Genomic DNA, 18,446 nt, shown 5'->3' with positions numbered 1-18,446 from the left:
ACGCGTGAATTGTTTATCTTTTTCCGTTGACCATTGTCCACTAGCTAACCACTGTTACAATGTTATCACTAGGCACAAGACGCATCGTGCTAATATAAGTGCGAGTTACCAGCAAGATATTCCCCCAGTAATCATTTTAAACATAGAGCAGAAGTAACAACATATGCTACGCATTTTTTATTTAACCAGTGCTCCTGGCTTAAGCAGTGAAAGCTGCACTCATGCCAAGATTCCTGAAAGTTAATTTGGCTGCACATCACCCTCGAAAGGGTCAATTTGTCTTTCGGCTCGCTCACGATTTCTGAGTCATCTGAAGTGTTTCCCGTACAGTATCCCGCGACTGCATTTTCTGAGCGCTACGCTCACTCGCCATACCCTTACGCTGTGGCATGCAAAACAACAAACACGACGCGAAGTTCCAGGGAAACATGGTGCTCGAGGATGCGCGAGGACCGTTGTCCGACCCGTGATGGCATGCCATTCTATTCTGAATTCCGAACGACAGGAAATTCCATACGTGCTGTGGAGTCATAGCGTCTGAGCTGGTTGCCTTTGATGAGGGATTTCCTTTCATTCTTCGCGTTTCCTTGTTTTTTCAAGTCGATACATTCCAACCATATATATTGCATGAGGCGCGCGCGAAAGTGGAGTTCACGTAGAAGTAGTGATGCACACGGACACTTTTCGGGCAGCAGAAGAAACCTGGGTGCTTAAATTAAACAGAAAACACGTTTGAATGCAGACTGGCCCATGAATGTGCTTAACTTCCGCGATTAGATATTGAAAACAGGGGGAAGGCAGGAGATGGAAATTCAAGACGATGAGCAAAACGTGAACAAGGTGAAAGCGGGAGCCAATGTTTCCACAAGTGGACTTGTCTTTTTCAAGTCGTCCCATGCTTTCCTCTCACAGTATATATACGTAGGGTTTTTCTAAAAGGGATGGGGCGGGTAAGGCGGGTGGGTGGGGTAACGAGCGAAGGTGTTAACGATGAGGGTGCAGAATGGAAAAAACAGTGCTGCGCGCAAGGCCGGTAACACGGCCGTCTCTCAGTCACATGTCAACGGCAGTGTGTCAGTCGGCGTGTCAACGGCGTGCACAGCAGCCTTCTATTACCTGTTTCACTGGTGGTCGTGGGCTATCCTGTCTGTGAATACAGTACCTTGAAAAAGACAAGTCCACGTGTCAAAACGTTGGCTCGTACTTTCACCTTATTCTCGTTTTGCTGATCTTCACGATTATGCATTGTAGTACGAATAAGCCTCTCGCTAACTCAGTTGCGGCGCAAGAAATGGACACAGTATATAATTTTAGTAAAAACCGTTTGTCATTCTCCGTCATCAGTGAATTTATTTCCCCTCGTGGCAGTGCCCCAGTGGCTATAGCGTTGTGCTGCAGAACACTAAGTTACCAGTTAGAAAATCAGCTCATCACGAGCCCGCAAGATGGAGAAAGTTTCACGACAGCAAAAAAAATTCCCGCAGAATCTCCTCTGGAAGTTGTCTAACTATGCGTAAGCATTTTGCCACTTGCTCATCTTCAAGCAGCGCGGTGTCATTATCGGTATGAAACCTAATCCGATCAGCCTAAACCATTACCAATTGCCATTACGAATTCAACCCTTATCAACCCTTATCTGTTAACAGCCGTATCAGACTCGATACGAGCTTTATCAACCCTTATCGGTCGGTATCAACCTGATCGCAATGAACCTGACCCTTACCAATCCTTATATGTCCTTATGAACCCTATCGGACCTGATCCGACACTTACGAATTCTTATCGGTCCTTAGCAACATTATCGTACTTGATCCGACCCATGTCAGTCCTTATCAAGATTATCAGAATTGCTCCGACCATTATAAGACCTTATCGTTCTTCCGCACCTGATAAATCCGCGTCGATCCATTACCAACAGTCACGAGACCCATATAACTCCTCAACACTCCTTATGAACTCTTTGACTGCTGTTATGTCGCTGTTGCGCGACGTGAAGCACATGAGCCTTCAGATATTGGTGGCATTTTGGTCGGTGAAGGATCGGCCCAAGCATCAGCATACGCTGATGATATCGCATTTTTCTGCAAAGACAAGCCCAGCATCGATAAAACTCTTTCTATCATAGAAGAGTTTGGTACTGTATCTGGTGCGAAAATTAATAGCTGAGCTCAGGTTTGGATCTTGGGCCATTATACCGTCACATTATGCTGGCAATAAATGGTCTTGCTTACCACCTAATATCTAGGAGTTCCACTGCATGCCTAAATGTTAAGGGCACACTACTGGAGAGAGCGCATTCCAGCCCTCCAGCGCTACACAAATACCTTTGTCTCGCACCATCTTTCTCTATTTGCAAGAGCAGAAGCCTGGAAAATATTTTTGGCAACCAATGTTTTCTGTCTTTCAGTTTCTTCATTCGCAAGGCTTTACGTTGAACGTATTCACAGGATTTTTGCAGCATTTGCATGGTCTTCAAATTTTGAACCTATGAGACGCGACGTTTTTCGACCAGTGAGTGCTGAATGCTTCGGCTTGGTTCATTTGTATGTGTGATAGTCTCGCACTTTCTCCTTTTTGAGATAGCTCTCATCCAGTATTACGAGCCTTCTTGCAGGTTAGCCTGGTTCATGTCTTGCCAGAATTGGTAGTGTCATTAATTTTTTCCTAGGCCTTGTTGATGGGTGCTCATGCGTCCGGTTTATTTTTCTATTGATTTTCTGACTGCTAGTCTTTCTAAAGATTATTTAAAAATTTTAATATCGAAACTTAATATCGATGTTCCCGTCGCCGTTTTATCGATCAGTATACATAAGATTACCAGGACAAGGGGCACTTGCAAGAATGCGCAAAATACCTGTTCCCCTTTCTACAAAAACCTTCTTTTCTTTAATTACACACTGAAACCTTGCCAGTTAGAACATGGCTTCGGAAAAAGAATATTTTCATTTCGTCAATTCACTCTTGCCTTTGTGACGTGTCTGAATATATTCAACACTGTTTTATTTATTAAAAAGCTGCCATATCATTCTGGGATGTCTTTCATAAAAATTTGCAAAAGTATTTGTATCTAAATTCTCACCGTATTCAATATCTTGTTGTTTCGTGTGATAATGTACCATGCGATATGTTTTTACTGACAAGCCTGCATAGCTTATGGGAAAGTCGTATGCGAGACTGAAATGCACAAAGAACAACTTCCTCTAGATCGCATTTCATTGAAATGATTACGCACTTAAAGGACCATTACTATCAAGAAGAATGTCAGCCGGATTGGTATCAATATTTTATTAGGTGTTTAACTGCTGCTGACAAGTTTTTCTTGGGATGGAAAATGTTGCCTTGTGTCATGTTTTCTTTGTATGCAAGACCCGTATACCTGTCATCGCTTATGACCACCTGGTCCTCATATCATTGTAAATAGTTCCTGTACATACATCATTTCCTCCATTATAATAAATACTATGTTTATAAAGAAAGCTGGTGTTTACCTCAGTGGGTAAGGCACCCGGCTTCTGAGCGTGGGGTTGTAGGTTCGAAGCTCACCAGCACTAACGTATTTCCCTTTAAATTTATTTTGTTCTATACATTAATTTCTTTATAGCGATTCGCCTCACGGGAAGTACAGACGGGTTTCCCCGTTGGGTAGGCATATAAATGCTTATGCATATCAAAAAACTTCGAGCACACCTAATCATTATTGATGAGTCGTGAATGCGAAAGCATTATTGTTCATTTGAACACCGCTGAGCGGTCCTTCGAGTTATGAACTCCTTGCGGGCAAGGAAGCGCGTTTATATGTTTGGCCAACGCCTCCTTGATAGCACAAGGACGGCGCACTTCAATCCGTGACGTCATGCTACCTGGCCCGAGTGCCACATAACCTAATGAGGGCACTCCCGAGTAAGCCGCGGTGACTTTCATCACGTCACGCCGTTCGTCACGCCGGGCTTGGCAATGGAAATTTCAGTCCAAACAGCATAATGTCACAAAGCAGAGTGCCCAGACCTGCTATCTAGGAGGCGCTGGCTCAGCCCAGTGGGTAATGCACTCGGCTTCTGAGCGTGGGATTATGGGTTCTAAAATCACTACCGCCAACGTTTTCCGTATCGCACTTATTCTGTTTTTATATATTAATTACTTCATAGCGATAACCCAGGCGAGGTTAGAAAGCTGACGAGAGCTTGTGCAAATAAAATGCGCGCGGATAACAAAGGCCTCCGAGAGCGAGGGTGACGTGGTGCCGATGCGTATGTCCTCTCCCCACACGCAACCGTTGGCCAGACAGCGTGGCCCACTCCACTCTGTCGAGGCGCGCATAGCACGTGGGAACACAGCAAATGGGAATTTAGGTGCCTTTTCGCTGCTACAGATGCCGGATTTTTCGCTGAATTGGCCATGTGATTAAAATTAAGTTATGGGGTTTTACGTGCGAAAACCACCTTCTGATTATGAGGCACGCCGTAGTGGGGGACTCCGGAAATTTAGACCACATAGGGTTCTTTAACGTGCACCTAAATCTAAGTACCCGGGTGTTTTCGGATTTCGCCCCCATCGAAATGCGGCTGCCGTGGTCGGGATTCGATCCCGCGACCTCGTGCTTAGCAGCCCAACAGCATAGCCACTAAGCAACCACGGTGGGTGGCCATGTGATGCTTTCGCATCAGAATTGCAACCACCTACATGTATAGCACGAAAGCACACGAAAGCATGTATACAGGAGGCAGGCGTACGAGATGACTAGTCTTTCGAACTATGTCATATATAAATCATCGCGCATTGCTGGAAGTAGCAGAGCGATGTTATGCCTGAGAAAAGACCTGCCGTCCTATTTAATACAGTCGAGCGATTTAAATATACCGGAGTTCGTAGCATGCAAGATATCTTTTAGAAATACAAGCGTCACAGTGATCAGTCTTTATCTACAATGTTCTAGCAAAATATCAGTAGACAGCTTGGTGAATGTGTTTGGTATCACAAACACACGTGCTCGTTTGTGGGGACTTCAACGCACATAACATCATCTGGGGCAGTGAATATAATGATTCCCGTGGAAGCATTATAGAGACTGCCACAGAAAAAAAAGTGATCTGGTCATGTTAAATGACAGCTCTCCAATGTTCTTGCGGGGGTTTCGTTACTCAAGCTGTATAGATGTACAGCTTGTCTAGATGTACAGCATGTATAGATGTCTTGTAAGCTCTGCTCACAAGACCTTCTTGATGGCGTTGAATGGTCAACAGCCATAGAAACGCACGGTAGTGATCATTTTCCAATCCTGGTAAAACATCGCCTCATACGGAATGAGTGGACCCGGCGCTACTCAAAATATACTAATTGGCAAAGTTTTCGGCACCATTTAAGTAACTCATTGGGCGAAAATTCAAACTTTCAAAGTTTTGCAAATATATTGTGTGAGTCCTACAAGATCTGCACAAAGCAAGTCATTGTTCCGAATGAGTACGCTGCAGTCGACGGGGAATATGAATGCCTAAGGGCAATTCGAAGATGCGCAGAACGGGCTTACCGCCGCAGTGGAAAGCTGGATGACTACAAGATGGCACAGAAAGTTCAGTCAACTTCGCGCAGACGCTTACAAAAATTAGGTGCAAGAAGATGGCGAGAATATTGCGCGCCGTTGTCTCCGTTTACGCCAGTTCCCAGAATATGGTCCGTTGTCCGATCTTTTAGTGGTCCAGTTACCTAGAGCCATTTCTTCCGAGCCCTTGCCGTAGCTCAAAGTACTCCGTAAACATTTGTTGCGGACGAATTCTGTGAACTTATATCCATACCATGAATTCCGTATACTTGCCTACAATTCGCAAGTTCGACAACACTAGCAGAACAGAAGGTTCGTGCGTGCTTTATGTCACAACATCCCCAACTTGACTGTGAGTTTAGTTTAAATAAACTGAAAAGTGCTCTTTCGTCATGCCGTACAATGACAACCGCAGGCCCAGATGGGGTTACGTATGTGATGTTAAAGAACCTAGGTCCAGTAGGAAGAATGACTCGTTTGGAGATATTTAATGATATCTGGATAAGAGACACCCTTCCGGATTCATGGAAATTAGCTTGGGTAATTCCAGTGCTAAAACCAGGAAAGACTCCACTTTGTCTTGACTCCTACCGACCCGTCAGTCTCACAAGATGTTTTTCCAAACTAATGGAGAAGATGATAGACAGTCGACTGCAGTGGTGGTGTGAACACACAAATGTGTTTTCCGACCACATGACCGGTTTTCGACAAAATCGGCGTACAATGGATGCAGTATTAGACATTGCCACATGCGTCGCACATGAACGAATTTGCGGAAATGTGACAGTAGCAGTATTCTTAGACATTCAAAGAGCATTTGACACTGTAAGTCACATACACGTCCTTGCTGGTATGTTAGAGCTTGGCCTACACGGTCGAACACTGCGATGGGTATCAAATTTCTTGATAGAAAGATATTTATGGAAACAATTGAAGGAGAAAGTAATTATCACAGCATCACGCAGGGCGTTCCGCAGGGCAGAGTTCTCAGTCCGTTTTTATTCAACTGTGTCATGGCAGCCTTGCCACATAAGCTCCCGTCTGGTCTACAGTATTCTCTGTACGCAGATGACATCTGCATATGGGCCTCTGGATCTCATATACAAGACATTCAAACAACGCTGCAAGAGGGTCTTGATAGTATCGACACCGTTTTAAAAGAAAGAGGCATGAGTCTTTCATACGCAAAGACAGCCAGCCGTACTTCCTTTCACTAGACGACAGTTGATTAATTTCCAACTTAGGCTTAACGGGCAAACTTTGATGTTTGTCAAAGAGCATAAATTTCTTGGAGGTATTCTTGACCGCCAGCTAACATGGGCTTCACACATCTGCGCAACTGAAAAGCAGACCAATGCAGTAATACACGTACTTCGCGACTCGCTGGCACAACGTGGGGTGGATCAGTCTCCTCGCTGCTACAAGTTCATAACGCACTGATAAAAAAAAAAATGCTTACTCGGCCCCTATTCTTCATGGTTTATCGCAAACTTCTTAGGAACGTCTTCAACGTTTACTAGCAAGGGCGCTACGAGTGTGTCTTGGGATTCCGCAAGCTACCTCGAGTTTTTTAGTAATTGCTGAATCGTCGCCCCCCATTTCCAGTCATACGAACGATTGAAACATGCCGACATGTTTATGGCATCTTAACCCAACACGAGAAGCATCCATTAAACCTCGCGCTCAACGAAAGAAACAAAAGCAAAATTCACGATGTTGCTCGAGAACATAAAGCATTATTACCAAGATTTGAATTATGCAAAGTGGATTTTAATTACCCTCCCTGGATGTTAACATGCCTTAAATAGAATCATCAGTTGAAGGGATTATATCTAAGAGAGACATGTTCATAGTAGCCGCACAGCAACTGGCACTCTTCCAAATTTACTCATTATATCCCAAGTACATCCACGTTTATACAGATGGTTCGTATCACAAAAATTCAGCATTCGTCATTCCACATTTAGCGCTAGAGCAAACATTTAAATTATCCCGGGAGACATCTTCCACCATGACAGAACTATTTGAAATCCTGTGTGCTTTGCGTTTCATAACATCAGAAAAACATTCACAAAAATGGGTTATCTTTAGGGATTAGTAAGCCGCTCTCACATTACTACAGAGCAATAAGAAAAATGATTTGAACACTTCGCTTTTGTATGAAATGCTCAAATAACTTACAAAAGCAAGTGCAATGAACCACGTAATTGCATTTCAGTGGACACCTGGGCACTGCAATATTCCTGGTAATACTGCAGCGGACGCAGCTGCGAACCGAGCGCACAATAACGCAGAGACAACCAATCTTCCCCTATTGCGTAGTGAAGTCCGTCTGATCCTGAGACAGATTTCTTGTCACCTCAGCAAAACTATACCTGGTTTGACCAGCAAACTAAAAACTCGGAGTTATACTCTATAGACCCATGTATAAACTTATCAATGCCGGAAACTCTAAGAGACAACAGAAAATTTGAAACATTGGTACACCGGCTGCGTCTTGGTACTGCATTTACGAAACACTTCTTGTACAGGATAAAACGTGTCTCTAGTCCGCAGTGTTCTTGTGGCCATCCAGACAAAGATGTGCATCATCTTCTTCTCGAGTGCACGAAATACGATCCACAAAGAAGGGTACTGCAAGCAAATTTGTTTATATTAGACAGAAGACCATTCCCTCTTAAAAAGATACTTGGCCCATGGCTAACTGCGGGCCTTCAAAAAAGAGCACTTCTTGCTCTGAAAACTTTTTTAGAGGACACCAGCATTTTAGGAAAATATTAAGTATCAGATGATCCGAATACGCTAAATGGGTTACATAAACGTTGTTCGTGGTTCATAATTCGTTTACGTGGTGATCGCAACTTTTACGCAATATGTATAATTCTGTTCTGTACTTGCAGTGTATTACATGTGTTGTGTGTTTTGGCTGTTCAAAACATCTGACTTCATATATGCGTACGTGGACTGAACTAATGCGCAGAACTTTGCGACTCATGTACTGTTGGACTGTATATTTTTTTATTGATCCGGTGTTCTACTGAGTGTTATATTTTGTGTCGCTATTCTTCCTTTTTACGCAAACTTGTTTCGTTTGCCAAGTGACATGGAGTAGCTGGTGCCACCATAAAGGCGCCAACCTCTCCCAACATTCACTTCAATAAAAAAAACAAAAGAACTTGTAGGAGTTTTCTTTGTAGTTTCGTGCTACAGATGTCAATTGCTCGCCTTCCAGATCGCTGGTTCAATCTCGGCCTTGGCAGCCCCATTTTGATAGGAGAGGAGCTCAAAAACTCTCTTGTATCTTGCTATAAGTGCACCTTAAATAGCTCTACGCAGTCGAAAATGTTCTGGAGCCCTGCACTATACGGCGTCCCGCATAATGCGCCGTGCATTTTAGCGTTCTTAAGCCTAACAAATAAATGTAATTTTTTTTTTTTTTTTTACGTTTCAGTCGCTACCATGATTTCCCCACACATTCCTCTTGCGGCTTAACACAATAGCGCGGGCATCTAATAGGGGCGCAGTCCCTGTACTCTGCGTCTGCTGCATTACCATTTCCATGCAATATGCATAGAAATAGTGAACTATCAACTGCAGTGCGCTGTTTGCAATGAGCTGCTTTCGCTCGTTATCATTCGGTACCTCCGCTCCTCCTATCGGCACCATACGCACGGCTGCTTCAATGAAGGTCGTTCTGGTCCCACTGTCTCCGTCACGGACGATGCTTCGTTGCTTCAGCTACTAGACACACGGAGAGATAAGGTCACGCTATGCAGTTGCATGTTAGAAAAAAAAACAAAAAAACTAAACTAAAGGCAGTTTCTTCGTATCTACGTGAAATGGGAGTTGCCGTGCACAAACGCAATCACAAAACTTTGAGGCACTCATCGTGTGCATGAGGACGCCACGATATCTGGAGTGATATTTGATCTCGCGCTGAACACAAAAGGCGCTACAAAATTTAGAGGTTTGATATGTCGCACACGTGTCCGAAAGAATTTCCTTTTTTTTTTTTTGCAGAGAATACGACACCCAACTATAAGGTCAGCTGAATCTGTGGAGCTACAATACCGCATAAGCAAGAAAGCATTATTTATTTTTCTTTTCCTTTTCTTTGTTTCTTTTCTTTTACGTTTTTTTTTCGTTTTTTTTGTCTTTTTGCTGACTATGTGTAAGCGTGAGAACAAAGCGAAGTACTTGGTTCAAGTTGTAGGTTGCGATATGTGCTCATATAATAACGTAAGTGGAAGAGGCCCCTCTGAAATAGTAACAGATGTTTGTTTTTGCCACTTCGTAGCAAATGCTTCACTCACATGCAACCTGTACAACTTCTGCAAGTACGTTTCTGTAGCTGAAGGAACGCTTCTTTGTTCTAGCAATTGTACTAATATATAGGTATTTGCTTATGTGATGACAAATAGCGTAAGCGTACCTTCCTGGCGTTTTGCATGTGAATTGCAGAAGGAGGTCCGTGCGTTAGGTTGTTGTATTTAAATTTAAAATTGCGTAGACATACACAAGCCGCACACAGATGCTACGGACCGACCAAAATAACTTTTTTGACGAGCACGAACGATCACGAAAAATATTTCTCCAGGAGTTAATGATCATTTTTGTAAAAATGTAGGTACCAACTACACATGATGAAAGGCAGACCAACAAGTACTTAAACAGTCGTGGCACGAGAGCCTGTCAATAACAATTTTGCGCAGTACACGTTCTGCTCACTAAACGAAGACCCAGCTTAGTACTTATTGTAGAATAGAAACGTGGGTGAGTTAGAAACTATTCATTTTTGCGTTTTACACAAACTAACGAAGGCAACAATAAGAGGACGGGACAAGTGTTTGTCGGCGTCCTCTCTGTCACGTTTGTTAGTTTGTGCGCTTGGCGAAAATTTGTACTTATCAGCATAATGAGAAGTTAAAATGTTCACAAAGAAAAGAGGGCAGGCGCTATCAGTTCTAGACGTGTATTTTCTTAAGTATAATAAACTCGTGCAGCAGCCAGCTTTAATTACATTACTCAGTGGCGACTTTAGTGGCAGCTTTCACTAGTCCAACTCGTCGTTCCGTGCTGGGGGATGAGAATCAACATCCTACTACTACTTTTGGGAGTTCTTTCAGACTGCTGCAATACATTCCGGATAGAACAGATTCTATCCCGACCACTCGAAATGCTGCCACCGTGAACATCGTGAGTTTGCTGTTTCAAACACTGGAACAGTTGTAGTGTTAGCCACAAAAAAATAATATAACAGCCATACCATGAACGTCATTGGTGCGTGAACGTAATCCTGTTAAGTCGTTCTGATCCCGACACTACAAGTAAAAAAAAGTGCATCAGCGATAGCCGCCGCACCAGGAAACCAATGTCACCATCCAGTGGACAATATACTACGCGCTATCAAAACAGCACATGTTTCATTTTAGGAACCTCTATTCTGCATTTCGAAACACCCCGTGATACAATTAGACGCAATGAATTTCATAGCCATGTTTTCCGCAAATGTTCCATCTGTCGCGTAGGTCACTTGCTTTGCAATAGTTACTGGTAGTTACTATAGTTACTAATAATTTGGAATAGTTATTTGACGAAGCAATTGAACTCTCCAATACAGCAGTAAAAAGTATATTATAAAATGTACAAGGTGCACTACGTCCTAATTTCAGTTGCAATAACCGTTTGTCGAGGACAAGCGTGTTAGAAAATTGTGCCAGCAACGGATGTCTTTCGTTAACTGCGGGGCTCCTGTGTAAATGTTCTCCTTGTGGACTGACCATTTCGCCTGCCGCTCATTGGCTGGCGCTCAACCAGCGAGAAGGAAAGTTCCTGCGTGCGCCTGTTTCCGTCTCACCAGTACTCCAGCCCAGCCAATGAGCACTTCAGCAGCCGCCAATCCGCATATTTCCGCACGGCAGACATTTGCAGAATACATCCCCTGGTGTCTGTGAATTCCGTTTTCCTCATGAAGCAGCGAAGACTTGAAGTGTCTTCAGCCGCTATTCGCCGCGATATATTTTCGGATACCGAGAGAGCAGGCTATATCATACAGCGAAAACATGACTAAACGCGGGCTGTGCGACAACAGTAAAGGTAGGTACCCGAAGGAAGTTTAAAATCAGGTGGAAAGGAAGGTAATTGCTTATTAAAAGACGCGTTTCACTGAGATTTCAGTGAAAGTATAGGTACTGGCTTACTTTAACGGGGACTTGTGGAGAATATTCATATCTTGGAGCCTCAAGGCCATAATTTACAACCAAAATTTTATTGAATACTTATCGCAACTGCCATGTTTATAACGAGACAATTTAGCAACTTGGATAATATCAATTAACGCCAGTAATGTAAGGGCTAGATCATCAAGTATGGCTAAAATGTTTACGAATGTGAAGTGCGTTATTCTCTTGTATTCTTCTTTTGTCCGCTCGAAGTTAGAGTTCAGTTCTGCTGCATGGAATTGTACTGTACAATGTTGCAAAAATTTAATTTGTTCAGCGACGTTTCTTTCGTATCCTGTACGATCGATTTATTGGACGCCGTGTATTTTAAGCGTATGAGCGTGTACTGCGCATGTTTAATACTAGAACCATAGAAATAAGGCGGAAATACCGTAATTACTTAGTCTTGTGCAAACTAATTCACAACCACTTCTCCTGTCCGCGGTTACTTTGAGCTGTAACGTTCTGCGTGCCTCGCGCTAACTTGCGTAATCCTAGCATTTTCTACGTGAATTACTCTTATGCCTCTAACGCTATAGCACGTATCACAACAAAATACCTTTCGTCAAATTCTTGATATATTGATCTCTACTATTTGCTCGTTATCTGACTTCTGTCTTTGATAAATTCAATTCTTTGTGGCCCTTTGTACCAGTGTTGTTTGAGATATTCTGTTTTGTTTTTCGCTTTTACTTTCTGTCAGTAAGAAGTGCACCAATATTAACTCGTAAAGCTGTTCTAGGGCACTTTCAGGAAATAAATAAATAAAAAATAATTAATGGGGGTTTGACGGGCGTCTCATGCAGAGAGGGTTGTAGTAACTTGCCCAGGTGCTGTCTCAAGAAAAACAAATGTTTTCACATGACTTTAATGACTAAAAGTTAAATGGTGCAACACACAGTGGAGTTTTCTGAGCGGGCCTTTTCTTTATCAGTTGCGCTGAAGGGATCTACGACGGTATTATGGTGCAAATTTAAAACGCCGCCAACAACAAGACACTGCGCTACCTCGGAAAGAAAGAGGGTAAAGAACGCCATCTGCAAGGCACATCCTCACACGGCCGCACCTGTCGTGACTGTGCCAACGAGACGAAATGCAAGGCGGTGATATTGACGCCATAGGCGCGCTTCTTCCGCGTCAGTATTGCTTTCAGAAAGCTTTCATATGTGAAATGGTTGTTCGTGTAGCTATTAAAAACGTTTGTTTCCTTCTTTTTTTTCTTTTTTAGTAGGTGTTTCGTCCAGTTAGATATTATCAAGGATGAGCTCCGAATACTTTAGCCAACAAGATCTACATTTTATCAAAAGAGCTACGAGAAACCTGAAAATAGATTGCAAAAGTATAGCAGCCCGAACGTTGCTTCCATAAACTCTTGGTATAGCTTTATGATAGAACTGCAGTGTGTGTAAATAAATGAATCTAGGATTCAGCTTACTAGACATCCTCAGTTGGCTACGGACATAGTGAATGTATTTGTAATTCTTCAGTAGCTTGTACCCACTTACGCCCTACCAAGCTTGTTCCCACCTTTAACACCCCTGAAAATATTCCCGCGCCACGGAGATGCTCTTCTACGCCTAAAATAGGTACATGAGCTGTCATTACAAAATGTCATGAAGCTAATGGTCTGAAAGTGCACATGAAATGGAAATTTCTTGAGTAGGTTGTTTAAGAGTTAGGACGTTGCAGCAAGTGCAGCCTTTTTTCATAGGTAGCTTTGTGTATATGAAACACAAAGTAACGGCTACTCTAACAAGAGCGTATAGGAAGGGTCATAATGCCGTCTTTGATGTGTGTGTAGTTTGTACTATGAGGAAAAAATAACTCCGGACTGTACTCCAAGCTAATGACGGATAAGCAGTTCTTACAATGACTGTTCCCATACTGTATACGATATGCATAATATACGCATTCATGACAGGAATGAAAACTTTACGCATTGTGTTTTCTACTCCTGTGCGTTCAATGGATGCGTAAACTACTATAACAAAGTTCATTGAAGTGTATGATCAGTAAATAGGTACAAAAGAGGAAGATCTTTCAGGAGAATTCAAATGTAGACAATTAAGATGGTGTAATATGTAAAGCAGCTTTTTTCTTCATATGTTGCAATGCACATCTGAAACAAAGCATAGTCATTGCTCTAACAAGGACCGCATAGGAGGAGGCGCACGATATTTTTCTAGATCTGTTTAGTTTTGTACTTTACTTACGTATTCACTTATTTGTAGCGTGCGAACTAGCCATCGTCCTAACGTACTGTGCAATACGCAAATATCCATAGACCTATGATCAGAAGAAACACTTCATTACGCGGTTCCCCCAATTGTGTTTCCAATGTCACATGAACGTCAGATTCAACGTGCAGTTAAATTAGTTTTTTTACTGAATTACTTTCATAACCTCAACACATTTTGAAGCTGAGTGTTTTCAAAAAATTTTATCCGTACTTTCAAAGTAGAGAACTGCTTTGTGAACAGCTGGCGCAGACTGGAAAAAAGTGTATTATTTGAAGCCCCCTAGGGTGATACTTTCGCAACGAGAAGCAATTTACATAAGTGAATGTAGTGCTGTCTCTGGAGACATTGTTATCATTGGCCGACTCTTCCGTTTTTTTTTTCCGACAGACGTTCCTACAGTTGTAAAGTGCGAGATATATCTGAGGAGTTTTGGAGCTGTGAACCCCGCAACAATGGTAAGTACCGGATTCTAATAATCGTCCTAGTCTTGTGTAACTAAGAAAAAATTAATGTTTTTTCTAGCAACACAACGATAGTTACGTGCTGTACGCATAGCAGCTTTATTGCGGCGCCCATGTTAACAAAAATTAGACAAAACTCGATCTCTTGTGGAAATAACGTTGTTGCGTTACAAGTAGTGGGCCGAATCAAGAAATTCAGAAACACATGGCAGTATTTCAGTAAAATGCAGAACATAAAAGTTGACTTGCATTGCTGCAGGCAGTTACACGCAGGAAGCTGTCTTCTACAAGAAGCTACTACCAGTGAAAGAAGTGCTGACCAAGGCAGCATTGCTTGTCTTCTTCAAGGCATAAACAGCTTGCGGCAGGTAGTGTCAGAACCAAAGAATATATTCTCCTAGCCAAGTTCGAAACCTGAGAAGGCCGTCGTGGCGAACTGTTCAAGAATAATCGCAATCGTCAGAAGCGGTATATGTATTGTCCTTACATGATTATCACTTACCATATAGAAAAAAAAAACATGCATATAAGTCAATTCTACTTGTCTACAATAGATTTGAACTTGCCCCAATAACATCACTGGCTAAACACAATGAAAGAAGTAGGATATGTTAGTCGCCTGCTTTTACATGTAACGGCATGCTGAACATCAAAGTTTGGTTCCTGAATGACCCTAAACATGAATGTCTTTTAAGCTGACTTCATCATTCGCATTTCCATGAAAAGGGCCCCGATGAGAGAACAACATAAATACCTAGATGTATGGGCGCTTAGAAGCCATACCACGGAGTCGTCTCAAGGAATGTATAATCATTCATCTGGCTTTTGCATTAACCAAGTTTCATGCCATGATTTGATAGGCATTTTTTGATACAGATAACGAAAAAGAATATATTTGTTAGTGCTTGTTGACCATCTTTCACTCTTCCTATTCGATGTATATCCAGTTAGACCTGTGGCACTGCAGCGATCCCATCGGGCCGTTATATTGTAGCACGGCGAAGCTACAACAGGAGAAGCGCTGAGAAATATTTAAAAAACATTTTCCGAAACATCTAGGCAGAATCTGATGTATTAAACATCTTCTTTAAGCAGTGTCTATTTGTGTAACTCTATCACGCAGATGACAATTTTTCTTTAATAAATAGAATGTCTGCAGTGCCAACATGACCAAATTATATGCTGTAAAGGTCCAAAGTACCAAAATATGCGCATTAGCGACCTATTGTTAAGGTTTTTCTACTAGTTAAACCTTTATCCATTGTACATTCTTACGTTAGCCGTTGTTTTCGCTTTATTGGAGAATAGGTGCTTCCATTATTGATTGCACTATATTTTTTACATGAGCTGCAATCGTAAGCTACATGTTGATTGTGCGTTAAGCTTCACAATACGGCAATATATTAGGTGCGTTTGTCAAATAGGTTTTCAAAGTGACCGTCGCAATTAGCCTACTTTTACTGGATTCAAAAGAATGACCTCAAGAAATCGTTCGGATTTTAAAGATAATGTACTTCTGTTTTGCATGGCTACTGCGAATTTATTGCATAGTGCATCTACGCAGAGCAGTGCTCTGTTCGCATTCTTTCTTTTACAAGCATACATGTGTACACGCCTGAAGAGATATCGCAAGATCTTAGTATTCAGTTTTATTGCACTTACCATATTACGCACTACTTGACATTAGATAAGTTAGGTTACATTGTGTTGGGCTAGGTTAGGTTAGAAGCTAAACATTGAACAATACTTCTTAAAAACAGATAATAACATGGGCGCAATAACATAAAGCTATTTTAAAATTTTCTATTCTAATTCTGCAATCAGTCCTCCGCGATCAGTGGAAAAACTTTCCGGCCATTCCCACTTCGCTGTCCGTGACGCGACATCACGAAAACTACGATAGCTTCCCAACTGATATGACATGTGCACACTGATTATGCATGATTATGCCGAACGAAAGAAAATGGATGAGCTCTGATTCTGCACCTTTTGACTAATAGCTGAGGTCTAATTTCGAAAAGTTCTCGGGCAGCACCCACTTCGCCTGTCTATAAGGTGACGTCACAATACCGCGAGAACTCGCCGCGTCAAAGTCACGTGTACGCGTTAAAGATGTATTAATATGCCGATCAAAACTGAATTTTTTTCTGAATAGCCAGAGACTGCCCCGTTCCGAAAGGAATAAAAAATGGCTGACTGCCGATCGCTCATGCACTGGCTACTCGTACATACCGGAGAGCATGTATTTGCATGTAATAAAACTTTTTGCCTGGCAGTATAATGTTGACAAGCCCTTTCGGCACGTTTACGAGATCGCACTGCCAAGTATTCTTTGTTGAAAATCTATTTTAGCGACAATCTTAACCTTCCGTTGTACGCCGCCGCGATTTTCGACCAGCCACCGCAAGCTAAGTAAGAGAAAGCAGACAAATCATACACGCCGGCGCCCTCCTCTTGATCCAGTTATCTACTTTCACAGCGCTGGCTCAGCCCCATCAAAACCCTTTCCACTTGAGCATGTTGCTCGCCTCTTGTCAGCCAATTAGATAATAAATACCGCTCAATGTAGACAATCTCATTTGTTATTATCAAGTGCTTTTCGCGATTATTCGTGCTCTACATCTTAGTTTTTTGTCCACTGCCTACTCGATTTGCATGTAGGACTACGACGTCGACCTGTACCTGCGTCAGACGTGGACGGACTTGCGGATGAAGAACGCCAACCTGACCCGGTCCCTAGACTTAAATGACCCTAACCTCCTCAAGAAAGTGTGGAAACCTGACGTCTACTTTCCCAATGCCAAGCACGGGGAGTTCCAGTTCGTCACTGTTCCCAACGTTCTCTTGAGGATATACCCTACCGGCGATATACTCTACATGTTAAGGTAAAATTAACCGCAGCCTGTTTCTGGTATACCTAAATGTGGCATATTAAGATCACATGACACAAGAAGTTGTTTTTGGTACAGCCAATTTGACACTTTGAACCTTTCATTTACGCGCTGGAATGTTCACACAATGCCCATAGTAGCGTTTCTTTCGACATGCTGGAACATGCTTTCAGTTGTGGGTTGTTCAGAACACCAATATCTAATTATTATTTAGTAAACCAAATATTTTTCCTAAAGTCGTATCATTGTTTTCTTGAGCGAATGGGCTCTCTATGGTCCCAAATAAAGGTGAACGAGTATTAGTAACTTTCCTTCATGGGGAAGACTGTTCGCACTTTCTGAGTGTGGTCTCGTGCACATTTTTGAGCATGCTTAACGCGCTGTATAATTTTGAATATCCTAGTATTCCAGTGCAGAACACAATGATAGTGTGATACCTGCACATTTTGTATGTTAAAGCACTCGCTTTTTCACTAGTGAACGTCCATACGACGATGTATGGCAAAAGGCAGCTCTAATCTACACTATAAAAACTACAGACAGATAAACCGCAGCGGTGGTAAAATGGTAGAGCGTCCGCCTCGTATGCGGGGAATGTACCAGGTTCGAATCCTGGTGCCGCCGGAAAACCCACCGATCTTGTTTCCATTGGGTAGAGATGTACCATGACCTCGTGCTTGGATGTTGATATGGATTCCCATCTCCAAAGGGAGCACTACAGAGCTTTGAGAAGGTCTCTTGACGCCCCTTATCCCACCACCGCTTTGGTGAAATAGACGAGCATCCGTCGCTGCTGTGGGAGGCCCACGAGTACTGCCGGCGGGTGTCTACTGGTAAAAATGGTAGAAGCGCGCTCCCTGTCAGGTGCTCGGCAACCACAGGAGTACCAGACACTCGGTGGAAAGACACCCACCTAATGGGAAGTTGGTGGCATGGAGCGGTCAAACGCCTCTTTCTTTATTTTTGTGAGATTAGCGTAATGTTTTCTTTGTGTTGGTTCTCGCTCAGCAAGCAAAGCGGTTTGTACGAACGTCTCCCAAGCAGCGTCCCCTGGAAAGCCGGACGTCTGGTGGAGTGGGCGCTTGAACCCGTCTTAA

At 42.7% G+C, this 18,446-nt stretch overlaps 2 protein-coding genes across 4 annotated transcripts in view; one reads left to right on the top strand and one right to left on the bottom strand.

The window, feature by feature from the left end:
• The window catches only part of LOC126531390 (cell adhesion molecule 4-like), a 545,870-nt gene that overhangs the window by 377,207 nt on the left and 150,217 nt on the right, over positions 1 to 18,446 (bottom strand). The gene's annotated exons all lie outside the window — the stretch shown is intronic.
• The window catches only part of LOC126531387 (glycine receptor subunit alphaZ1-like), a 243,160-nt gene that overhangs the window by 193,058 nt on the left and 31,656 nt on the right, over positions 1 to 18,446 (top strand). For all 3 annotated transcript variants that reach the window (XM_050178895.3, XM_055071135.2, XM_055071134.2), the window contains exons 3-4: positions 14,385 to 14,452; positions 17,120 to 17,343. In XM_050178895.3, coding sequence (XP_050034852.1) covers positions 14,385 to 14,452; positions 17,120 to 17,343 — 292 coding nt within the window. The remainder of the gene's footprint in view (positions 1 to 14,384; positions 14,453 to 17,119; positions 17,344 to 18,446) is intronic.

This window comes from Dermacentor andersoni, chromosome 5 (assembly GCF_023375885.2).
Source record: "Dermacentor andersoni chromosome 5, qqDerAnde1_hic_scaffold, whole genome shotgun sequence".
Taxonomy (NCBI): Eukaryota; Metazoa; Arthropoda; class Arachnida; order Ixodida; family Ixodidae; genus Dermacentor; species Dermacentor andersoni.
The sequence above is the reverse complement of the archived record's forward strand: the minus strand, read 5'-3'. Positions and strand labels throughout refer to the sequence as shown.